Below are 27081 nucleotides of genomic sequence, written 5' to 3' on the forward strand. Positions count from 1 at the left end.
TATGCTTACGTGCTCATATGAAAAGGGGAAGCCTAGTTTCGTGAGCAATAACTCTAGAAACTTAAATTTGAGGACCATTTATTTGTGTTTATATAATTTATGGCTGATAAACTACGGTTGTGTGTGTGTGTGTGTGTGTGATCATGCAGTCTCTTCCTTCAGCCTAGCCCTAGTATGTCTTAATGGCGGCTTTCCCTGTGTCCTTATACCGTCCCCACTTTCTTTTTCATTACTAGAGGAAAACTAAGAAAGAACTGATGATTTAACTTATGTAAACCACATTATAGTTTCTTAAATATATATGTCATGTAACACTGTTATTAACGATGTTAATACGAAATAGCTGTAATATTGAAAGAAATACAGCAGGCCGTTTCCGGGAGAAATTATGTAAAAAAGATTACTTTTTCTTGTTTAATGCATGACAAGGGACAAATAGTGAAGTAAAATTTTAGTGATGCTTTTCCAACGCGCACTGACATGAAATCACACATCATTCTATAATAAAAGGTACAGAGAGAGAGAGAGAGAGAGAGAGAGAGAGAGAGAGAGAGTTCATGTAGTCAGGGCTGAGTCAATAGGGAGCTTTAAAAGAAGATTATATAAGTTCATGGATGGGGATGATAGATGGAACTAGGTAGCTTTATTGTTGCATTAATAATGAAATACAACAACAACAAAGGATGGACCTTGCCACCCACCCCCTGGGCAAAGACTTAAGGGTAAAGTATCAAAAATATATAAATAGATAGTATACATAAGAATACATGTACTTAAATGAATAAATACTGATATTGCACACCTTATTGCTTGAGAGAGAGAGAGAGAGAGAGAGAGAGAGAGAGTATTTTGACGTGTTGAGTAATTGCTATACCAAGAAAAATCAACCTTCAGGCCAACTTTCACCTGATATTTACCCTTCATTTAAATGTACATGTACATGTCTGCATCTATACATGCACATGCATGGATATTGACATGTGTATATGACGTTCAGTCATAAGTTTGTCCCAAGTCCACCAAAGCTGGAAAACATTATTATCTCATTTCTATGTATGATTTATACCGTCTAAATTCTCGTGGAACTGTATATTCCACGACTATTGCGAGTCTATTAAAGTCACATAATATGGTAGGCAGTCTCGAAACATGGACATAAGACGGAAAATAGGGAGCGTAACTCGGGCGTTCCCATGTATTTTTAATGGGCGGTTGTTGTTTTTGGGTGTAAGGGGGGTAGGGGCAGCAGCTGACCAATAGCGCGTCGGCTTCACTTTTGTGACGTCATGCCGTTATACCACTGAATTTCAATCTCCTTGGTCTAAATTGAAAATTAACGAAAACTATGATTATTTATATCTTTCTGTTGCATATCGCTATTAAAGTGCATTTTGGCGCTACTTAATTGTTTTCTATATTTGTCAAATTACATGCATCGATTGTTAATCGTTCACTTATTTCGTAATTTAAAAACCCTAAAAAGGCTATTGCAATCCATTTTCTCCTCTCAAATAAGATGGTAAGACGGAAGACGAACATTGTATGCTGTTATGGAGTGAGACTACGTGGGTTATACATACTCGATCCTTATTAGAGCTACAGATTTGACAATGAAAATGCGCGATAATACCATAACAAATAAAACAACATTCATGTGCAAAATTTGCATTTCACATGAGGGGCCGTCTGTGGGAGCTAGGAACTTGGGAACAAGAAGTGTTCCGAACTTCCGAAATCTCAAGAGACTCGATCGAAGCGGATGCCATGTGATGTACGTACGTAGGGCACGGCAACAGCCAGAAGCAAGGAGAGTACGTCTTGCGGATCCGCGGGATTGTGATGGTTGTTACATGGTCAAGGAAGCAGTGTTGCACAATAGTAGTTTGTTTTTAAACGCTAGGGCCTATGCCCTAGACCAGAGAGTGGAATGACTGGAGTGCACATGGGACTGCAGTAATCTTAATTCCGTCAGTATGGCACAGCAGCGAAATGATCAGCTAGCAAATCTGTATTTCAACCCACCTGTGAGTATCAGTGCACCATCTGACATTATGTATAGTTGTTTATCATCATTGGCTGATGCGTGTGTATCATTCAGACAAACACAGCATTCACGGCATAGCTTCACGAAAGGACGTCATGCTGCAGAGTAAGACATTGTGTATGAACCTGTCATCATTGTAGTGGTGGGATTGTCAAGGCTACTCAGGAATCACTAGGACCTTGATTGTCATTTATGTCCTCACTTGGTAATGTTTGAGGGAAAAAAATTGTGCTACCATGATAGTCTCGAAGGATGTTTTACAAGTGGTTAGTTGCTGTACTATTTCACTCGTACAGTATGACGTTTTTATTCTCGACGTGTACATGACATTGTCCAATATTGATAAAAATTAAGTCAATGGTATTTAATAATTACTTTATTTTTCTCTTATGTGCAGCAGTATATATATATATATATATATATATATATATATATATATATATATATATATATATATATATATATATATATCTACCTTTTAGATCAATGGATACGAACAGCTGGTGATATTCCTCATGGATGTTGTGCGGCAGAATTGGAAGAACCTTGAGGAAGTAGAGCTTGTGGAGGATGAATGGAGAAAAAAGCTGATTAAAGCAGGAGCTCTCCCTCACAGACCAAATGAAAGTTGAGTCATGTACAGTATGAATTGCTTGAGAGATGTTCAGTATGCTCTATTCAGAATACATGCCTATCTTATGGGAAAGTATACTTAGTTTGATCATTACAATGTGAAGTGAAGGTAGTGTTTTTTTTTATTACCCAGATATGTTTATAGTACAGTGGTACCCAGGCTACATCTTTAATCTATGCTATGTCACAGGTTACAACCCAATTTAGGTACATGCTGGATCTTCATATCTCATTAAAATTTGTGGGAAAGTTAGACTGTTCCAGGAAAAAGATAAATGAATAAAATAATATAACTTACATTGCAACTAAATGGATATACAAAATGTAGAAGAGCAGTGAAGTATCAATCATAAAGGTCAGTAAATGAGGTGGAATGTTCAGTTAGCAGCGAGAGGAGAGTGATTGAGGGCGGGTAAGAGGGAAAGAAAGTGTGGGTGCTTGTGGTGCTGGTGAGTGCACTTTGTCTTCTTTGTATTCCTTGGTACCCATACACACTACACACCGCGTAGTGTAGTGGTTAGCACACGCGACTCACAATTGAGAGGGCTGGGTTTGAGTCCCGGTAAGCGGCGAGGCAAATGGGCAAGCCTCTTAATGTGTTGCCCCTGTTCACCTAGCAGTAAATAGGTACGGGATGTAATTCGAGGGGTTGTGGCCTCGCTTTCCCGGTGTGTTGTGTATTGATGTGGTCTCAGTCGTACCCGAAGATCGGTCTGTGAGCTCTGAGCCTGCTCCGTAATGGGGAAGACTGGCTGGGTGACCAGCAGGCGACCGAGGTGAAGGTGAATTACACTGCCTCAGCAGCAACTCTGAAAAAACAAATTGCCTTAACTTCTTAAAATTCCTTGTCCTTGAGGCATCCTGATGGGTATGAACAACCATCTAAGATTTTCAGTGCCATTTAACATCTCTTTAATCAAGCCTGCTGTCACAAGTGTTTGCTACAGCTCATCCAGCAGTAGCAGAATGTTTTGGAGGGTATATCCATGGAAAGCATTGCATGACGCACAAGTCAGTTGATCATCCCAAGGGATCCTAGTAGGGCATGACATTAATGGGAGGTCAGGTTGAAGCCTTAGTCCTATTGTGAAAATTTCTCATGACCATGTATCAAGTACGTATCTGAAATTTGAAGTTGATCACCTTATATGTTTTGACTATGCATGCATGAAACTACCCAAATCTGGCCAACTCATGACTATCAATTTTTTTCCCTGCCAACTCTAACAAACTATCCAATTGTGTATGTAAACAACAGGGTTATTTGTCTCTGCCTCAAGTCTCATAGCAGCAGTTGAAGTGGAAATTTGTTGTGCTCACATGTATGTATGTATGAGTAGTATGTATGTATTTTTGTTTACTTGTTTGTTTGTAAGTTATATGCCCAGACTGAGTGTGAGTTTAGGCAGGACTGAGGCTTTAGGCAGGAATACATTGGTGTGACGCCACTGATAGCATTGGTGCAAGTCAGGTTCACATTGGTAAGTTGATGCAAAATCTTGGTGTCAGGAAAGGGTATGAGCTGATTTGGATGTACACTGGAACATGCATAACCTTGGGTACCATTGTGCACATTTACAGGTAATTCCTGATATATGATTGAGTTACCTTCCTGAAAATGCATTCATTGAATGAGCAACCATGTAACAAACTTAAGATTAAATAGGAAAAAACAGTTATGTGTTCCAAGATCTTTATCTAGGTACCTCCAAAAATCCATTAACACCATGAAATATTGCATTTAGATAGCTACAGTTTTTGCTTAAAGTAATAAAAGATATGAACATCAGTGAAAACAACTTGAACAAATATGGTATCAATGATCACTCCAAATGCCAAAAACAAGTAGTATTGTTGGGAAGTAAAGCATTTTAAGGTGAGCAGGCACAGAGTCAGCAGTGAATGCTGCTGATAATAGGTGACACTAGGCATTTGCAATAGCACCATGTTTTGAACTAAATAATTATATGTCTGGCAATAATGTCATCATATTGTTGGCTGTTCTTTGTGGGCAATGCTTAGGGGGCATTACTAGTTATTCCATTTTGAGCCACCAAGAATGTGGCTATGATATTATGTACTAGAAATAAGTGTAGCAACTTAATTGACTTAGGATGTACTTGTATATTATTGGTAAGTTTTCAGTTAAAACTGATGATAGGCAAATTTCTTTCAGAATATTTCAGGCTGAGGCATATTGTGGATAAAACCTGCTTTGGTGTGAAGTATGACAGGAAAATTAATTCCCACTCAGCATTCACTATCTACACTCCTCTGAAATGCTCTTCACCTAATTTTTCTGTGTTAAGTCATATAAGATGTATAATACTTGAACAAGTCCCAGAGCTTCTAGAGGCCCGCTCAAAAGGGGTAAGACTTATCATCTGTAGTAAGATAATTCTGACAATAATGGCCAAATAACTTAACTGGAAATGGCCACTTTTATTGGCTAGCCTCTTCTATGCATAATTATGAGGTAGATGATTACATTGAGTAATTGGGTGTGATATGGATTGCTATTTGGCTCAGATGTGTGACATAATATGACCTTGTTTGTATCTAAAATGCCTGGGTTTTATGCAAGATGTATGGAGCAGTTATGTATTATGTATGGCATGGTGTGGTAGGTGAGATATTAGTTATAAAGTGTGATGTTTGTTGTGTGAATAAGTGTAATATGGGTTGTTGTTTGGCTAGTTGTATGTATGATGTCATCTAGCTGTGTGATGTTTGTTGTGTGCAATTTATGGTGTGGTGTGGCTTGTGGTGCAGTTTGTTATTAGGTGTGGTATTGTTATTATGAAACTTTTCCTCCATTTGCTTCTCCACTTGTTATTGTCACTGCAAAAATGTGTTCTGGAAATCATGAATGTTTTTGAAGCATGTCAAGTTCCTTCTTCAGTATATGCTCAATCTCCATGGAGCTCCCTCAGTTGTAGCTTTGTCCTTGGGAAGAGGAAGAAATTGTGAGAAATCAAGTTTAAGTGGGACTACAGTGTTGCAGTCAAAAACCTGACCCATTGTGAGAATCCAGAAAGAGATTGCATTATTTCATGGGACTTTCAGTTAATGTTGAGGCAAATTCCAGGCTAATTCTGTTATGTTTGTATACATTTGAATATAACATTTAATGGAAATATAATTAAATGCAATCATATAATAGATACTAATCATAAGAGAATTCTGAATTTCGGATCTTAAAATTTTTTTTTTTATTTCATATGGAAAATTAACGATTCATTACATTTAGGTATATATATCAACTCACTGAGCATCATTGGACATAATTGTTATGCAACTGGAGGTTCCTTTCTTGTCTGAATTCACTCAGTCATTGACACTTTTTGTCTGGATATTTGCTCTTTACTCATATCTCAGCATCTGACTTAATATGTCTCTTGGGTCATGTGCCTAGCAACTTCACAAGTTTACTCTGTTCATAGTCCATTAAGGCATAGGGAACATTCACAGTAATAGTATATTAAAAACTTCCTCTTTGACCAAGACTACAAAGCAGACTTCTCTTGCCACGCATCTGCACCCCCACTCAATCACACTCAAATGTTGCCAGTATGTAATTTACAGATGTAACAATTCACATATACACACACATATATAAACTTTCTTAATTGATACAAGTAAGACTTAATGCCAGTTTATTCACTCCTATACATTAAAAATAACACTACCTTAGCTCATTTGCAAATAAACATGACAATTTGATGCACAAATGCTGTCGCCATTCCCTTAGGTGTCTCACTGCTGTTTCTACACTTTATGACACAAACATATGCATTCTGTTTACAGGAATATTGGCCTTTTTACTATCTATGGAAAATTATTATTAACTTGTTTTTTTCTCATGGGTACATGTTGGTTTCTCCAGGTTGAATATGAAGCTGAATTCCTTCAAACTGAATTGGTAAGAGAATTGCAAAAGAGGGCCTTCCATGTCCCTGATTGTCTGCTGAGATATACAAAACACATACAAGAGTTGATCCAGCAAGGAAATGGGAAGCTGATACGTGACTTTGTAAGTACAGTGGTAATCCTTGAATAGATAAAAGTGATGAAAAGTGTAAGTGTATACAGAAGATTTACCTGTGGCACTTTACGGCTTAAGGAATTAAGTGGTGGTAAATAGTAAATTGTGCAAGTATGATGTGTATGGATAGAAATTATTGCAGATTTTTAGTTACAAATATCCTTTCAGGGAAACTCCAAAAATATCTTAGTTCATAAGATTAGATATTGATTGTCATATGACAAAACATCCTTTATTGTTTTGTAAGCTTTATTTTTATTTTGCTCTATAAGATAAAGTGTTGTCATCTAATAGATTGTTCATTTAAATTTTGTTATTAGTCAAATGAGTCAGATGATGCATCACATGTTACCATGGATGCATTACTGAAATCATTTATTGGCAAGAAAGAAGTATGGAAATCTGCATCTTTAGAAATCCCCAGCAAAGTTAAAGAAGTGTGGAAGCCTGCCTTTATGGAAATCCCCAGCAAGGTTAGTTATGTAAATTTTGCTTATTATTCTGCAATTACTTTAAAAAATGACAGTAAGCATGACAAGTGCCACACCGAATGATGAGCCTCTCTCTATAAAGAGAGAGAGAGAGAGAGAGAGAGAGAGAGAGAGAGAGAGAGAGAGAGAGAGAGAGAGAGAGAATGTGCAGAAGCATAACATATTGATAGGTTGTGAATTATGGTTGTATAATTTAGACCATCACTCCCTTCTCAACACATGTAATTCACACAACCTGTAGAATGTTTCAATCTGGTACAATCTCCATGCCCATTCTTCCTTAATGGCACCTCATACACTGTCTGTTGCCCTTCAAGGCTAAACTTAGTTGTTTGCATAAGTGAAGGGAGATATGACACACACACACACACACACACACACACACACACACACACACACACACACACACACACACACACACACACACACACACAAGAGTGAAAGAAGAATCAGGAGTATGTACAAGATAGGAAATGAAGACATAAAAACCAGTCATGAAGAAAAAGACCTTGGGGTGACAATTACCAATGACCTATCGCCAGAGAGACATATAAACAAAATAATTGGAGAAGTATTGAACTTATTGAGGAACATAAGAGTGGCGTTCGGATATCTAGATGAAGAAATGATGAAGAAAATAATTACTGCAATGATAAGACCGAGGCTTGAATATGCAACAATACAGTGGGCTCCGAACTTAAAGAAACACATAAGGAAACTAGAGAAAGTACAGAGGGCTGCAACGAAAATGGTGCCTGACTTAAGAGATTTGACTTATGAAGACAGACTGAAAAGAATGCAACTTCCAACCCTGGAAAACAGAAGAGAAAGGGGAGACCTGATAGCAATATACAGAGTGATGATTGGCATGGAAAAAATGGATAGGGAAGATCTGTGTATGTGGAATGGAAGAATGTCGAGAGGGCATGGGAAAAACTAAAATGGCCACTTATAGGAGAGATGTGAAAAATATAGCTTCCTCATAGAAGGGTGGAAGCATGGAATAGTTTAGACGTGGAAGTGGTCAACGCAAGGAATATTCATGATTTTAAGAAAAAGCTGGACATTAATAGATATGGAGACGGGACAACACGAGCATAGCTCTTTTCCCGTATGTTACAATTAGGTAAATACAATTAGGTAAATACACACACACACACACACACACACACACACACACTATGAGCCCCTCTCGAACCCTGTACAATACAACTAGGTAAATACACACACCATCCCTCATAATTACATTACACTATACGTCTACATACAGCATTTTGCATTTGTAACCATTGTATATATTTTTTCCCAACAGATAGATGGTCTTTATAAAAAACCTTGTCTCCCAAAGACAGCTGCTGAAGCAAATAAAAAACTAAGGCTGTTCATCTTATACAAGATGCTGACATCTAGAGAAGTATGTGCATTAAGACTGTCTTATATAGCACTCATATTTCTCCAGTCAATTTGATTTTAAACTTCTTTGGACAACCAACTTAGTTTTTGATGCCTTTAAAAAAATATCACATTAATTTTGCTTGAAATCTCACTCTAACTTTTATTTTTCTAACTATTAACATATTTAACAGCTTGTACAGGTCACTCACTTTCTGAAATTAGGATTTTTATACTTTGCATGTAGAACTGCACATACATTTACCAATCTACAAATATTTTGCATGTAGAACTGTATACATTTACTACTCTACAAATATTTCTTCTTTAACATCCTGGATATTTACTTTTGTTGTTTTACCCCTTTGTTATAGATCCAAATAGACATTACATATATTCCTATCTTGCATCTCCATTCCAAACTTTCAGCAATTTTTTATTTACCCTAGTACATCCATACCCTTTACATTCATAGTTACAAAATGTTTCCTTCACTAAACTTCCATCAACGCCTTTATACATTCTACTCGCACCATCAGTTGATTTATCAGCATTTAAATAACGTTTTGCTTATTTCCTCTCTTATTACTTTATTCCAAAATTAGGTATTTGCCTTTTCTTTCCCTGTTGATATTTCCTTGCCATTCATTTTAACTGTATTTAATTTGACAAAAGAATAAACAAATTTTAACCTTTCAGGAAATGGTTGCTGGTAGAACATCTTTAAGCAATTTTTATACTCATTTGCTCGGAAAAATATAATTTGATTTAGTAATTTTTTCACACTTTTATTGCAGTAATTTTTTTCTAATCTTTAAACTCAAAATGCCAATTACAGATAGCTAACTCTATGCAAATACATAGTGTTAGTGCACTGCCCTTTGTCACCCAGAGAGCAGAATGATTGGACCTGTTTTATGTCGACTATGAATTCAGTCCAGTCAAAATTGGAAAACAAACAAGTTCTCATAAGGATAGAAAGTAAACTACTACTTTATGGAAGCATAAAAATATGCTACTTCATACAACTAAGAAATCTCAACGTTATCTTTTGTATTGGTTAGACCTTATTTAGGTAATGGTATACAGTTCTGATTTCTAGATTTCAGGAAGGCTAGTTAATACAGAGAAGAATTACTTAAAGCAGAGGTTCTCAACTTTTTATTGTTAATAACCCCCTGCGTTATAAGACCATCTACCCAAATCTCCAGTAATCTGACATTGAACAGAATGTTAATTTAGTGACTGACACTAAAGGCGGGTTCACACATGCCAATTTGAGACTGAAATTGCAAGTTGCTAGAAGTATTGGCTGAGCCCTTCTAGTTGGAAAACGTCACACATAGCGACTGGAAAGTATCGACAATTTGGCGCCTTGGCGGGAAGTGAATGTAAACAAACAGCTACCTGCCAAGATGTCTTCCTCCATTGATGATGCTGAAGTGGTGGTTGCTCTTCTTTTGGCGTACTGGAAGAGTCAACAGAAAAGAAAATGCCTGTGGATACGTTCTTAACTAAGTAGGAGGAAAGAAAGGAGTATCTTTTTTTTTTTTTTTTTTTTTTTACTGTATAATTAATTTCTTGGGTCCCAGATGTGTTCTTTTTCCCTCACCAACCCTAACCTCACCAACTCTAACATCTTCTCTACACCTAGAGACCACATTTCCAAAACTTACTCCATGACATCACAATTTAAATAAAGTCACAAATCAACTGAACAAGATAAACATATTGGTCTTGTTTTGTGACTGGTTTTCCCCAGTCACTAGGTACCAAAATTCAGTTGGAAACTACCAACTTGCAATTTTAGTTGCAAATTGGCACATGTGAACTCACCTTAACTCAGTAAGCAATTTTAAACTGCAAAGGATATTATTAGATCAGCCATCTTAGTACCCCTGGAAATCTTGTGAATCCCTGGGTGTTTGCAAATCCCAGATTGAGAATCCCTGACTGAAAGCATGTAAGTGATTAGAAATAATATACTGTCATACCTCGCCCAACATGACAGTTAGGTTCCTGAGCTCGTCGTGCACAGCGAGATTCGTGTTGGGCGAATAATAGGCCCTATGGGAAAATAGGGGTTAGGTTCCCAGATCCTCAAAAAAAAAAAAACTTTTTTTACCAAAAAGACTGAAAAAAAATAAAAAATAAAAAAATGAAGTACCAAACACACATTTTATTTAACTACAGTACTAGTACAATATTACTCCGCTTAACGAACAGGATAGGGGATGTCAAAGCTGTTCGTAGAGCGGAAATTCGTTAAGCGGATGTAATTTTCCTATAGGAAATAATGGAAATAGGGGGAGATGCGTTCTGGGCTGGTCCCCAACATACCACATGGGTAAATATATATATATATATATATATATATATATATATATATATATATATATATATATATATATATATATATATATATATATATATATATATATATATATATATATATATATATATATATATATATATATATATATATATATATATATATATATATATAGCTTTACAAGCTTTGCCCCCCAAGAAAGGATTGTTTTGTAATGCATAAAGTGAAATCTTACATGAAATACCAAAAAATAAAGCAGAGATGATGAGATCAGCCACAGACGGCAGAGACTCCGGCGACTTGGCCGCTTCTTCTTCTTGTTGTGACTTTTTTAGCTTGGCGTGTTGTCTTTCACCATGATATTAAATTTGTTTTCACTCCTCTACTGCCTGCTATAATGGATATCATATCTTAGTATTCATATACGCTCATGCCATGAGGATAACCTCGAGTCCGTGGCAGTGAATGATGGTGAATTACTAATGAAATACCATGGTATTTTATTAGTAATTCACTATCGCTCAGTGCCACAGAGTCCAGGTTATCCTCATGGCATGAGCGTATATGAATACTATGATATGATATCCATTATAGCAGGCAATGAGGAGCATATATGAATACTATGATATGATATCCATTATAGCAGGCAATAGAGGAGTGGAAACAAATTTAATATCGTGATGAAAGACAACCTGCCAAGCTAAAAAGGACACAAGAAGAAGAAGAAGCGGCCAAGTCGCCGGAGTCTCTGCCGTCTGTGGCCGATCTCATCATCTCTGCTTTATTTTTTGGTATTCTATGTAAGATTTCACTTTATGCATTACAAAACAATCCTTTCTTGGGGCAAGGTTTGTAAGAAGTTAATAGAAATGTTTTGTGAACATATATGCATATATAAGACAGTAACACCACCTCCAGAGGTGGTGTTCCCAGCAACCTCAGAGCAACCTTGTCACTGTCCCTCCAAGTGTTCATGGAAGCCATTTCGCGGCAGGAGGTTGCTCTTGGATCCAGCTCCAGGAGCGCTAGAGACAGGCGGGGAGCCAGACAATCACAGCGAAGCTGCCGCATTCGGTTCCTCACCCGGCAAATCAAAACCCAGAAAATTCGCTAAAACGGATGTGGTTGTACGTTATGCGGACTTTTTGGTCTAACTTTATATAGTGCGTTAAACCAGAAATTCGTTAGACGAACGTTCGTTAAGCGGAGTATTACTGTACCTTATTTAGTTTATTTGCTGGTTGGAGAAGGCTTGAAATATGAAGTGATGGGCCTCTGACTGGTCATGGCTAAGATGAAATCAAGAGAGCGCAAGGGAACCACGTCTGCACACAACAACAGCACGACAAGGAGAGAGTGAGTGGCGCGAGGCAGCGTGCTACCGCTAGCCCCGGGGCGAGTCCAAGACGCTTGGGAGGGGAGGTTGCGTGCATCCACCAGGACCAGCGGGAGATTCAAATGGAGACCAAATCGTGCAATCACAAGTCAGAGTCGTGCTCAGCGAAATATGGTATATTTTACCGATTCGTGAATACGCGAGATTCATGTTCGGCAAATTTGTGTTTGGCGAGATATGACAATACTCTATGAAAATGAAATTTAAACTTTCAAATTTGGATTCTTTATAATTTCAATAACAAGAATGATATAAAATCCTCATGGTCAATATTCATATTGGTGTAGATTCAACCCCTTCCCAGCGGAGGATTTGTATATAGACATTTCAAAACTGGGACTTGTCAGATCGTTAGTATATAGAAGTTTGTTCTGATTTAACTGCACCAAGTTGTAGCATGGTCTATATATATATATATGTGTATAAATATATATATATATATATATATATATATATATATATATATATATATATATATATATATATATATATATATATATATATATATAGACTATTTACTACAAGTAACAAAATTCATAAAATAAGTCATTATTTTGCATCCCAAATAGCCAAACACTTGCCAACAGGCCTCTCAAGGCCGGTCACTGCTTGTGCTTTGTCAGTGGTGGATTTGCTACATACATAAGGTAATATTGGAAATTTTTTGCATTTTTCCCATTTTCTTATACTATTAGTTTATCATGCCAAGGAGAAGGAACTGTACCACATGCTATCAGCATTGCCTGAAAATGAATAGGTAAAAAACAAGTATGTGAAAAATACAAAAATAAGTGAGAGTAAATTACATCTAGGTCACAAGTCCTGGATGTGAGTAACTTCAAACATTCTTATAAATATATTGACATATTATCATCAATCAAACACAAATAACATCTATATATAGATTCAATTGTTTGTTCAGTTTTGCAGCAGATTCTATATATAGATGTCAATCTGGAATACCCTTTTACTGGGAAATTGTATATAGATGTATGGATGAACGTCAAAAGAATCGATATATAGACAATTTTTTATTTGGTAATACACTCATCTGCTCTGCTGCCAGGAAGGAGTTAATGAATTTGTTCTCAGTAATAACAAAATGTTGACACTGTGTGTAGTTTTATTATTGATACTCTTGGTGTTGTTTTCAGCACTCTGGTATTGATGTTCCTGATGAAATTTTTCCAGAACATGAAGAGGATGAATTGGTGAATAAAGAAAATATCATGATATGTCAGTTTTCAAAGGTTAGTTTATAAAAATGGCCAGGTCTCTTAATGTTTTTATGCATTATATGTTTTATTCATGATTACCATGTGATTTATGGTCATGCTTAAAGCAAATTATGTATTACTTTCTGAAAAATAGAAGGAGTTTGATGATAATGAACTTGTATATTTCAGGTTATGAAGCCTAAACGGATCAACAATTACTTTCTGAATGTTGTCTTGAAACTTGGAAACAGAGATTACACCTTCAAAACATGTCGATTAAAAGTATCACTTCCAAGTCACTCAGATCTAGAAACAGGTGGTAAGTAGCACCTTTAGGTCTCATAATACTGCAAGCATTCTTTTACGAGCTGCCATAGTATAGTGGGACCAAACGTTCTTTTGGGCAGGTAAAAATTTTGAGTTTGAAAATGTTTGTCTTGGTTAAGGAGAAAGGACTGATATCTTTCTTGTGAACTTTAAGTGGAAGTAGGATCTTCATATCTATACATGCATAATGCATATATATAATTGTGTTTACACACACACACACCACATAGTGTAGTGATTACCACACTCAACTCACAACTGAGAAGGCCCGGGTTTGAGTTCTGGACACAGTGAAGCATATGGCCGAGGCTCTTAATGTGTAGCCAGTGTTCACCTAGCAGCAAGTAGGTATGGGATGTAATACAAGGGATTGCGGCCTCATTTTCCTAGTGTGTGGTGTGGTCTCAGTCTTACCTGAAGATTGGTGTATGAGCTTTGAGCTTGCTTTGTAATGGGGAAGGCTGGCTGGATGACCTGCTGGCAACCGTAAACACACACCACGTAGTTAGCACACTCGGCTCACAACCGAGAAGGGCTGGGTTCGAGTCCTGGGTGTGGTGAGGCAAACAGGTGAGTCCTCTTAAATTGTGTAGCCCCTGTTCATCTAGCAGCAAGTAGGTACAAGATGTAATTCGAGGGGTTTGTGGCCTTGCTTTCCCAGTATATGGAATGTGGTGTGGTCTCAGTCTTACCAAAAGATCAGTTTATGAGCTCTGAACTTGTTCCATAATGGGGAAAGCTAGTTGCATGGGTGACCGTGAATACAATACACACACAGCATATAAATACATACCAATATTTGAGACCTGAAAAGTTATTTTCATTTGGATACACTATTTATTGTGCGCTGATGACAAAATTAAAAAGTTGAATGATACAAAATTTTGATTTATGAAGAAACACATCTTTAACAAATTTTAATTGTAAAGAATAGTGGCTTCATATTATGATACACTAATTTACAAGTCACATCCTGAATTGTAATTACTAATGGAGGAGTCTGAGTAGTAATATCTCACTTCAGAACTATGACCAACAAGTGATATATGTAGGAAATTTACTTTGTAATTAGAATAATGTCTGGATTCATTTTTTTCACTTTCGTAGGATATATGTAGGAAGTTTACTTTGTAATTAGAATAATGTCTGGATTAATTTTTTTTCACTTTCGTAGTATTTTGTCTTAATTAGATAAAGTAGAAAAAAGTATTCATACTTTTGAGTGATTCTCAAGTGTTTGTTTGTAGGAAGTAAGAAAAAAGCCACGGAGGTCATATGGAACATTTTTGTTGTTATTACACGGACTTGTTGTTGTCATAGGATGGAACAGTTTAGGTTTGAATAGGATCTGACTGGAATTATGTAGATCTTGGTCTTCACTTAAGTGATTTTAGAGGAAAGGTGATTTATTTATGGATTTGTATCAAAGTAAAGTATGCATATAAATGATGTCCCTGCAAGTTTCAGAATTTCTATACAGAACAACCTAGCTGCATTCCATATTACCATCCTTACAGCAAATCTTGACTATTAGCTATTAAACATGTACTGTACACCTTGGTTTTTACTCTCTCTCTCTCATATTTTTTTTTATCTTATCCTCCTTTTATCCTAGTGATCTTTATTTCATGTCTTGTAGAACTTTCTACTTTTTTTTTTCACCATGGAAGCATTTCTCCTGCTGTGTTTGCATTTTGTGCTATTTGTGTAGTTATTTAGCAAAATTTCTTTTGTCTGACCATGGGTCCTAAGCAAGTGGCACTTGTAATGACATGTTTAAACATGGAAACATGGAAAGGAGGCTGAGACAGACCTTTATAGATAACGATTTTGTGAAATGCTCTGCAGATGAAAAAAAGAGAAGTGTGGAAAAAAAAAAAAAAAGTAAAAGGAATCAAGTTAAGCAAAAGTGAATTAAAAAAAATATACCAATTAAGTTCAGCACTAAACTATAACATTAAGATTGTAAAAAGAAAATTCATTGATTAAGTGAGTGTTTATGATGAATGAATATGACTGAAAAACTACAAAATGAAACAAGCTCCACCCTTCTCCTCTGCCTGGAGCTTACTTCCTCCACCCTCAACCTCTGCCAGCATCTTCATTAGCCCAAGTTGTTTGATCTCCAAATAATATACTTTATTAACCCCTTCAGTACTATGATGTGTTTCCATATTTATTTCCCTTACTATTTGATGATTTTATACAGCTTCAGAAACTTCTATATGGGGATTAGAATACTGAAGACTGTTGCCATCAATCTTCTGACCTTCCTGTCAATAAAATTGTCTTATCATACACAAATCTCAAGGTAAAAATGTGTTCCAGTATTGAAGGGGTTAAACCAGTTTATTTATTTACATTATCTTTTATGATGTTTTTATACATTATTTTTTATGGATAAATATTTTTTTCTTAAGTAAGGAAAAAAAAATTTGGAAGTTAAAATGGATTAACGGCATTTAAATTAATTTCAATGGAGAAAAAATTATTTGAATCATGAGCAAATTGAGATACGAGCTCTGTCACAGAATGAATTAAACTCGAAAATGTTATATATATATATATATATATATATATATATATATATATATATATATATATATATATATATATATATATATATATATAATTTTCATGTATTCCACTTCTAATCTGTTCTAGCAAAATCACTAGCCCAGTACTTTACAAGTGCCAATAATGTTACTAATATTGTTAATGTACTTATATACAGTAGCTAATGAAATAATGAACATTGTTATTCTTTATTAACTGTACATAAAATACTTATCAGAAATCAAACAAGCCCTCCCCAAAAAAAAAAAAAAAAAAAAAAATGGTTGAGCTTAACTGTTAGACATCAATTAATCCTCATACCATTTTTTCTGTGAAGATGAATCAACAGATAACATCTTTTTCTTGTAATTTTGCACTAGTAAGTTGAATGACTTGTCTTTCTTCAGTTCTGTCTTCATACGCTTAGTTATCTTTTTATTCTTTTTCTTTTTAGGCTGACTTTCAACTTCTTTCTTTGTTTTCTTTGGACTTTCCATATCGGCTTCACTGTTCTGAGGACGTTTTCTTTTCTTCCCTTGAGCACGATCCCTCTGCTCTTTCCTGAGTTGCTTCCTGCTTATTTTTGCTGCAGCAGGACTCTTCTTAGCATGCCGGACCTAAGAAATATTTAGAAAAAGGTTTGTTATCTTAGTATAAGTAAGCTCACATCTGAGAATATTGCAAAAGGATAGAAACACACTGTTTGCAAGTGAAAAGAAATTTATGTTTTATATATTTTTAGATGAATAACTAAACTTAATATTAGTTCCTCAGAGATTTTTGCGTCATCATTAGACTGGTAGAATTCAATTTTAAGATTGGTCGTTTCCGTTGAATAAAATTCCAATAAATATAAATGAAAATTATGTAAATACACTGCCTACCAGAGGTATAGGGTGGAAGAAGTAGGCGGATTTTGTAGGAGTTAGCTTAGTTCCGTGCTTAATCACTGAATTTATTTTAATCCCTTCCTGGTGAATGATGTCTATATAGATGTTTCGAAAATGGGACTTTTTGTCAGATTGTCTATATATAGATGCTTGTTCTTATTTTACTGCACTAAGTTGTAGTGTCGTCTGTATATAGACGATTCATTACAAATAACAAAATTCATAAAAAAAAATATCATTCTCTGGCATCTCAACTACCCAAACACTGGTCAAAATGGCCTCGCAAGGCCAGTCACCGCTTTTGCTTTGTTGATGGTAGATGTGCTATGCACATAAGCTAATAGTGGAAATTCTTTTCATTGTTTGCACTTTATCATTAGCCTATCATGTCAAAGAGAAAGAACTGTACCACACACCAGCAATATTGCCTAAAAATTAATAGGTACAAACCAAGTATGTCTGTGAAAAAAATACGAAGAAAAGTGGAAGTAAATTACATCCAGGTCACAAGTCCTGGATGTGAGTAACTAAAACATTCATACAAGCATATTGACATACATTATCACCAATCAAACACAAACAACACTTACATACAGATTCAATTGTTTGTTTAGTTTTGAAGCATACAGATTCAATTGTTTGTTTAGTTTTGAAGCAGAGTCTATATATAGATTCAATTGTTTGTTTAGCTTTGCGGCAGAGTCTATATATAGATATCACTTGTTCAGTTTTGCAGCAGAGTCTATATATAGATTTGATTGTTTGTTCAGTTTTGTGGCAGAGTCTATATATATATATATATATATATATATATATATATATATATATATATATATATATATATCTATATCTATATAATCAGGAGTACCCATTTGCAGGGAAACTATATACAGACGTATGGATGAAAGTCGTTAGTGTCTATATATAGACGATTTTTTATTTGGTGCTTCACTCCATCGGGAAGGGGTTAATTGCTACAATTGTTTTTATTACAATTGCTTTTTCTTCACTATTTTTAGCCTTTTCATCATGCTTTCCTTTACATCTGAATGGCCTTTCACAAAATGTACAAGGAGGTTTCCTTTTCTTAATATTTCGGAAATTAATTAGGCATATGTCATTACTTACTGCCACTTCCTTAGGAGCCATGCTCAGACAAAAGAAGCTATGCTAAATAACTGCACAAAATGCTAGCACAACATGAGAAATACTTCCATGGCAAAAAAAAAAAAAAAAAAAAAAAATAAAATAAAATAAAATAAAATAAAAAAAAAAAAAAAAAAAAAAAAAAAAATAAAAAAAAAAAAATCACGAACTGAATATATCGAAAGCAGATGCTAGACATCCGCTGCACCAACTAACAACAGCGTACCTGGAGGTAGCTCACAGCATGAACTTTGGTTTACAAGCCAATACAAAAAAATAAACAATCAACGTTGATTTTCTTGGAGTTTTTGTAAGTTAGCGTGTTTGTAACACTAGATTCCACTACTTAACCCCTTCCCCAACATTTTTTTTTGTTAAAAATGTTTCTTTTTCAGACTAATTTTTTTTTTATTTTGGTTCTATATAGTATTTTTCATGTTGATTATGAAAACAGCTTGTAATTACTGTTTTTCCCCATTTTTGTGATTAACTTTTTATTTTGAAAATACCTTTGTACACATATACGAGTTAACTCGTCTTCCTATAGACTCCAAGCTCTCCCCTCACCTTGCCTCCTCCTCACTTGTTGAGAAATATTCATTGTCTGATGAACTGGCAGTGTCATCAGAAGTATTCAAACTTCTGAGGGAAGGTTCATATTCGCTATCTTCCTCAGAACTAGACATTTGGGGTGTAAATTATTTGAAAAGGGTACAAAAAATTATTGGTAATGTGGATGGAAACAACACCCATGCGACGACAGTGGTTGCCGGAGCAAGTCTAGTAAGAGTGTCCTTGAAATCCCACCGCTCCACCCTGTCGCCTTTGCCAGGCGTACGATTTGACGAGAATACTCGTTTCACACATAGAATGGCTCAGAATTGACGAGTATATACGTCTGTAGCTGGTTTTTGAAGGTCAAGTTTTAGACGAGTATACTGGTCGACAACTGAAAACGGAACGTTTAGTGAAAACGAGTATACTCGTTTCTGCCGAGGAAGGGGTTAATTAAGTCAATGAAAAAAAATGCTATAAATATAAAAAATAGTAAACATTAGTTTAATCAAATATTCAACATACCTTAGGTCCAAAATTAGTAGGGAGATCCCGATTTTGTGGATTTGACTTTGACCCCATGAAGGATGAATAAGATGCTTCTTCTTGCAATTCATTGCCATGCTTCTTTGATAGCTTGTCAGCATTCACTGAATCTAAAAATGATACAATGACTCAGTTTTTCTTCTCTTCCATTCTTTTCACAAAACCAAACTATTAAAGTATCTTTGATCTGCTCACTCTGACAACTTGCTTTATTTATCCCCTTTTGCCTCCCTGCTTATTTTTCTCAAATTAGTAATCTTTGAAGATATAACATTCAGCTTATGCCACTTTTTTAAACAACTTTTGCCACCATTCCTTTGAAAATTATAATTTTTACATTTACAGACAAAGAGATTTCTCAAAACCAATAGTTCACTACTGAAGTATTTAACTTTTCAAAACTATCCAAGCGTCCTTTATAATGCCATCTTTGTAGAGCACTGCTATATGTACTTGTTGGGGAAAAGTATATATGAGGCTGTTATTGCAAGAGGGGGATAACCCTCATGACCCTACTTTCGAGAAAATATGCTTTAAAGTTAGCCACTTGTTACGCATGGAAGGAAGGGCATACTATGCTATTATCATGCATCAAAATGAAGGTCTCAAAGAGTTACCCAGGTTAGGTTAGGTTTTTTGTGAATTTTTTAGGGTCTTATGATGTAATGTATAATACCAATACAAAAAAAAAAAAAAAAAAAAAAAAAAAAAAAAAAAAAAGAAATTATTGTAATAAAAAAAATTGTGAAAAAAATTGTTTCGCTACCTCCAGCACCTGTTTTCCAAGAATTTATGAGTTATCAATGAAATTACGTTATTTTATGATAAAGTGAGTAGTATGTTACGAAGACTACGTTACCTGACTGCATTACATAATAAAAAGTATTTTTTTTTAATAAAAGTTGAGTACTATTAACCTGAAAAATTTGTGAAAAAATTAGTATGATCATTTGGGTTGACACTCATCTTTTACACTGGCTTAAGACAGTTAAATTTATTATCAGGAACAATCTTTTATGTGTAAGCAAGGCACAATGGTGTGGGTCTGTGGAGAAAGATCAAGCAGGATTAAAAGCCGTGTTGTTTTCTGCACGTGGTCCCCCTTGCAAGTAAACAGATGTTGTGATTGGCCAAGCGTGGGGGCGTAGCGAGACGCTCGCAGTTGATTGGCTCGTGCACAACTACCACCAACTGCGGGTCATCCCCAGCTTGCACTCACTTCCAATGTTAGTCTCGATTTTTTTTGTGCGAATTTTGCTCGACTTTAGACCTTCATAACACCCACCAAATGGTCGGTTTTGGTATGGCTGACGTGCTTAGGACCTTTTTACACCCTTTGTGAGCACGTTGCCACCCGTAACTCGATTTCACCATTTTTGAGGGTTATCCCCCTCTTGCAATAACAGCCTCATATATAATGTTACTGACTTAGAAAAATAATTTACCTCGTTTTGCAGAAGCTGAAGCAGCATTTTTCATCCACAAGGGGTTCTTTTCTCTGCTTTTCTCCATCCTTTTTTCACGTGCCTTCAAAACACTACGATTTTCCAGAGAAAACTCCACAATAGGTCTCTGTAAAATAAAAATCACATGTATTTTTGTTTATTATTCTGCATAAATTTTTTTAAAATAACATACATTCACATATGCAGTACAAGGCAAAGAAAGAATATAAATTAGATTTCTCAAGCATATGCTATTGCCTGCAAAATCAATAGAAATAACTAACATTACAAAGTGAGTACAGTAAGAGTAGTCAATCAGTTTACTCACATCCACCACCACCATCAATAAGGCCATTACTGTAACTGCTTAAAATCAACCACATGGAAAGTGGTATCCAGCTTATTGTTTGCATCCTTGTATAATAAAATAAGAATAATTGATGAAACACAATTCAAAGATTTTTAGGTTACTTGGTCATTGGTGAACACTTCTGGGTTGTTGTTCACACTTCTCAGGGCAGCTAATGCATGCTCGTGCTTGGTGAAAGAGACGAAACCATAACCTCGACTCATAGGCTTGCCATTCTCGTCAAGGTTTTTAAGATTCCTCATTACTCGTGTCTGAAAAAAATAGAAAAATACATTACAGAGAGAGAGAGAGAGAGAGAGAGAGAGAGAGAGAGAGAGAGAGAGAGAGAGAGAGACAAAATTTCATGCAAATTATTACCTATGTGTTTACATATGTTTGTCTGTTGCTTGCCTCCAAGACATCTTAGAAAGTTTTCAATGGAATTCAGTGGAAAAAAAAAAAAAAAAAAAAAAAAAAAAATTTGACAAGAAACAATTTATTAAATGTTGAGGTAGATGTAACAACTGAAGAGTGGGGTTGGCTGAGCTATGTATTAGCATACTTTTCAAGAAATGGTGAGATTTGAAAATCATTACATGGCAGCAGAAGTACAATAGTTGAATGTTGTCTAAGGTCTACTACTTTTGTAATACAAAGATTCTTCCTGATTTGTCATAGGAAGCAGCAACCAAACTTGAAATACTCACACACACACACACCAACATATAATTCTTCAATATTATTGTGATAAAACATTTACCAAGTACAAATGAGGTGCCATGCATAGAGAGTCAAGTGCCACAAAAAAAAAATATATCAGAAAACGGTATCAAAGTCTGGCAGCCTTCAAAGATGTGTAATTCAGTTACTTTGGAGCTATCTTGTTTTTTCTTTCTCTATTATTATTATTTTTTTTTTTTGTGTGTGTGTAAGTGTCAACATTTCAATCAATTTTTGGACAAAATTATGGTTTAGTATTTGAGTATTTCACTCACTCCTGAAGGGCCAGGCATGGGACTTCCCTCATCAGAATGATTGCCAGACATTGCTACACTATATTTTCAATAGTGTTACGCTCTATAATGATGTAGATCTGACTTGTATGCAAAAAAATGGTAGCACCACAGAGCACACAATCCATCACAAAAGCTTGTTTTACAAAGGGACTCTTGTCTGAGTAATTCCTTTGCCAGCCAGCTAATTGGTTGGTGGGCAGGTGTTGCTCCAGACTGTCTGCTGATTGGGTTTGGATCTGCTTGGCTTGACATCATCTCCCCATTACCCTATCCCTATCCTGCCTTCTCTTATGCTCATGGAAAGTGTCATTAAGAGCAAGGAAACCACATTTTTTTGTAGAGACTTTCTATCTTACTTTTAGTGGTGCTAAGGGGTTGCATCCACTACCACTAGATAGAAGAATAAAAATAGTCTTATATGCAACAAACAGAGGTGGCGTGTGACTCCCTTTCTATCTGCAGTGCTTCACACATAGTGGAAAAAAGTTACTCTTAAGTACTTAATGACTGGTTGCAGTATCTTAGTATTCTGAAATTTAAATGAAATAAAATTAAGATCCCCAGTAAGGCCTATAGCGCCAATAGGCACACTTGAAGAGTGTATGGGAAGCGCTGTTCAGCTTCCGCCCATTAGTGGCGCAGGCAATTCTATTTATAGTGGTACCCATATTAGGGCCCATATCACCCCCAAAGCTCATCTTGGGTGTAACCACCTAGAACCTGGTTATCATGGTGACACTTAGGTAACTTTAAACCACTCGACAAATGACAAAGCGTTTAAGGCTGTACGTGGTGGGATTCGAACCTACGCGTGGACGTCTGCCCGATCCCACGCTCACCACTTTATCCACTATGCCACCGCCTCCCTGTACAGGAATGGAATGATAATAGTGGTGATAAATTCAATACTGGTCTTACCTCGGTTAGCATAGCTTCCTTAGGTGCAAGACTTTTAAATATTCTACCAAGCTCTTTATCAGTGACAGTTTTGGGCAAATTATTGATGCATAATCGTGTTGGGGATACAAAAATATGTAAATTCTTCAACATTCTGCGTTTCACTTGTTCTCTCTTAATCCGGAGAACCATGTCTGCTTTTGAGATGCCCTCTGCTGCTAAAGTTCCTTCACGGACAACTGAAATGAAATAAAATCCTTGTTATATCAATAACATTTCATGCAGTAATGAGAAGGAAGAAGTATTACCATAAGAAAATGGATACAACAGAACTGGAAAGAAATCAGAAACAGGATTGGCATGTCTATATGATCACTAATGAATAATTAATATAATTTGCTTACATCCTTCCCTGGCCAGGTACAGGTTACGTTTATCTTTGGGCAGTACTTCCTTATCATCACTTTTCCTTTCCTGTAATTCCTTTCTACTCATGGCCCTCATGATGTGCATTGGCCGGCCATGTAGAATAAATGATGACTTGGTAGAGGGATCCTTCTCTGCCTCTAAACATCTGTCAGCAGCTTCACGTTCCTGGTGTGTAAAAACTATGATTGATAAATGGATCCCCTTATCTACAATAGTAAGAAAATTGTTATATTTTGTTTAAATTCAAATTCTATGTGTATTTACTCTACACCCAGCACTGTAACCATGACATAAAATCTGTTAATTCACAATAAATGTGCTTGAAAAATATAGTTACCAAAAACTGTGCGAAAGCAGTTCCCCGAGGATGTTGAGTCAGACGATCAATGCAGAGTAAGACGTATTTCACTGCACCGTAAGTCTCCAAAACTTGTCTGATATCTTCCTCTGTGGCTTCATATGAAAGGTTTTTGATGAAAAGTGTCCTCTCCTCTGCAACATCTTTACTTGGACCATCACTATACGTCTTATTTGCTACTGTGAGTTTTTCTTCATCATCATCTATTTCACTGTCACCATCTTTTTCTAGCCCACTATCATCACTTCCACCGTCACTGCTGAATCTTTCTTCCTTGATTTTAACATTTTCATTATTTTTAACTTCATGCATATTCTCTTGAGAATGTTCCTCTTTCACTTGAGTAGATTCCTCCATTTCTGGTTCTTCAGTTTTGACTTTGACAGTAGCAAATTTTTCCTTTGGGACAGCCAAGTCTACAGCAATTGGCCTCCCTTCAAAAAAAATAAATAAATATATAAATAAAAAAAATAAATACAAAAATAAGGATAATGTTGCAACAAGAAGAGCTGTATGTAGGCTGACCAGTCTGTACTGTCCAATTAAATCATCTGTTTTATTTTGACGATCACAAAGATCAGTCAGTTAAATGATTTTTACTTGAGTGGACTGCATATAATGGATTACTTTCATTCAATGCTAAACCAATTATCTAATGTCATGATGATTACAGCACACACTTGTATAGGGTGGATAACCTGACATTCTCCCTCACATAGATCTCCTTTTCTTCCACAGTGCTGTCAGTCCCTTACAATCTCCAGTATGATTCCCACTATATAACTCAACGCTGCCTTCATTGATCCTCTGTATGAATTTGGGTCAAAATACTGTAGTACCTTTGCCCCAGTCTCAATGGTTCACAATTACCAACTAAAAGATATACATAACTTTATACTCTAATACTGAACATAGTTACCTAATAGAGGCTTCATGTTGCATTCCTTGATGGCCTTTAGTGCTTCAAACTTTGTACCGTACTGGACAAAGGCACATCCGATCATCTTCCCATTACTTTTCTTTAATACTGACACTTCACTTATTTTCCCATACTGTGAAAAGTGATCTTCAATTGCTTTCTCATCAGCCTGTAAATAAAAACAGATAAGTAAATTTCAGACTTTTTATTTATTCATAACATAACATAACTTTGAAGACATAGTTATATTCATTAATGAACTATAGTTTTATCATTTGTAAAGCATCTTCAATGGTCTAATGCACATAGATAAATTCTTTTTTAGAGGTTTATTTCCATGATGAGCCACACATTGCATAATGATTGAATTTTTTAAATATATAACTACCATTTTTTTTTAAATAAAAAAACAAAAACAAAAATTAAAAATAATATCCATGAAATACACACACATTATATCTCAAATATACAGATTTTCTGTTAATGTGTAAATAATATCCATGAAATACACACACATTATATCTCAAATATACAGATTTTCTGTTAATGTGTAAGTTGAAATTTTCTCTTACCTTAAAGGAAAGATTTCTAATGATAATTCTTCCATTCCTGTTTTTTTGTTTTTTCTCCAGACGTTTCCTTTTCTTGCTTTCTTTCTCTCGGTCAAGTGAGCCCTCTTGATTGGCTTCAGCCTTTCCTGCAGGCTGAAGGTTGCTCTCATTGTCCCTTTGTCGAGTAAATTTGACCTTGATTATTTTTTCATTTAATGTTGAATTATTTAAAGTGTTTACAGCTTCTGTAGCATCTTTTAATTCATTGTATACAATGTAGGCCACTCCTTTAAAGGTACCATCTGCAATAAAGATATTTATTAATATTAAATAAACTGACTAGGGTGTTGCACTATTTATTCTAGATCATGTAAAATCTCTACTGGCAGGTTGAAGGCTCATTTTCCAGGTTATTCAGAAAAGGTGCTCACCTAAGCTGAGAATCAATAATAAAAACTCCAAGTATAGAGATTTCAGAAATGGGGGAAAAGATTAACAACCAATGTGTTTCACTTTGGGGTGCTTTAATGACTGACACCTTTGTTTCCCACTTCTGCTCTATTTACTCCAATTTTGTCCCAGATGCTCCTTTCCTTCATCAGACGTTTGAGTGCGTACTTGACTAAGTAATCATGTCCCCGAACACAGTACTTACACTCACCCAAGCCATATCCTCTCACTATACTGACTGTCAGCATAGTTTCTACAGATGTCTAAATTCTGCTTAAGGAACACAATTCAGCTCCTCTTTCCAACCCACCAAGGGACTGGTGTGCCTACAGATGTCGGCTGCTCTTAAGGTTATCAATTTCAATCCTAATACCAGTTAATATTCACGGGCCATACTGCTGAAAATGACAGGACAGTCAAGCAGGTAAGTCCTAGCGAGGGCTGTCAAGACGTGGCACTACCTTACCTTTATCTCGAACCAGGTGACATTTTTTCACGGGGCCGATGATACTGAAATACTCATCAATATGCCTTCTGGTAAATTCAGTAGGAATGTGGGTGGCGATGATAGAACAATCCTTTCCCTGCCTGGCCATGCTGCGTCAGTGTTATTGCAGTCACACACTCACTGGGAGGCCTCAGAGCCCTTACTCCTTACGCTGCCTGGGACTGACACTTCCACAAATGGCCCACAGTACCAGGTCAGTGCATACCACACACAATATGCATGATTATTCACGCAAGTAAATATGCAGAACTATGTTGAACAGCACGTGGAGACACTACACGCTGGCAACAAGTGGTGTCTGGTAGTCCCATTGTTGGACATCTGTGTCACGAAGGATGAAAATGTTGATGGCAAATTTCACAACATTCATATCTTTATACTTTATTATAGAAATTACCATAGCATATTTATAACCGGACACTGACTATTTGTTAACAGTAAGACACATTCTTTTTTTTATCTTGATCTACTTCATAAAAGGATCAGCTGCGACATTAATTTTTAAACTAGATAATGTTATTTCAATATTAGTTTAATTATTGGTAGCTAAGTTGTGCAACCAGCTCTATAATTGTTGAAACAACTTTGA

The 27081-nt window shown here is 35.8% G+C and overlaps 2 protein-coding genes across 4 annotated transcripts; one reads left to right on the forward strand and one right to left on the reverse strand.

The window, feature by feature from the left end:
• The first annotated feature begins 1687 nt into the window (after positions 1-1687).
• Positions 1688-16488, forward strand: LOC123505578. Of its 3 annotated transcripts, XM_045257058.1 has the most exons (8): positions 1694-2024; positions 2527-2671; positions 4854-5047; positions 6564-6710; positions 7043-7195; positions 8526-8627; positions 13488-13583; positions 13740-16488. In XM_045257058.1, the coding sequence occupies exons 1-8, from the start codon at positions 1974-1976 to the stop codon at positions 13875-13877; spliced, it is 1026 nt and encodes a 341-aa protein (XP_045112993.1). In that variant the 5' UTR covers positions 1694-1973; the 3' UTR covers positions 13878-16488. The 3 variants fall into 3 exon arrangements, with proteins under 3 accessions (XP_045112994.1, XP_045112995.1, XP_045112993.1); XM_045257059.1 differs by lacking the exon at positions 7043-7195 and having other exon boundaries at positions 1688-2024; XM_045257060.1 differs by lacking the exon at positions 4854-5047 and having other exon boundaries at positions 1693-2024.
• On the reverse strand, positions 16208-26820 carry LOC123505577 (RNA-binding protein 28-like). Its single transcript, XM_045257056.1, has 10 exons — positions 26451-26820; positions 25556-25836; positions 24984-25152; positions 24044-24498; positions 23682-23871; positions 23299-23516; positions 21487-21636; positions 21016-21142; positions 19550-19680; positions 16208-17050 (listed from the first exon to the last, which is right to left on the reverse strand). Exons 1-10 carry the CDS (start codon positions 26578-26580, stop codon positions 16742-16744), a joined length of 2160 nt encoding a protein of 719 aa, XP_045112991.1. The 5' UTR covers positions 26581-26820; the 3' UTR covers positions 16208-16741.
• Positions 26821-27081: the final 261 nt, after the last annotated feature.

This window comes from Portunus trituberculatus, chromosome 18 (genome assembly GCF_017591435.1).
Source record: "Portunus trituberculatus isolate SZX2019 chromosome 18, ASM1759143v1, whole genome shotgun sequence".
In the NCBI taxonomy this organism is placed as follows: domain Eukaryota; kingdom Metazoa; phylum Arthropoda; class Malacostraca; order Decapoda; family Portunidae; genus Portunus; species Portunus trituberculatus.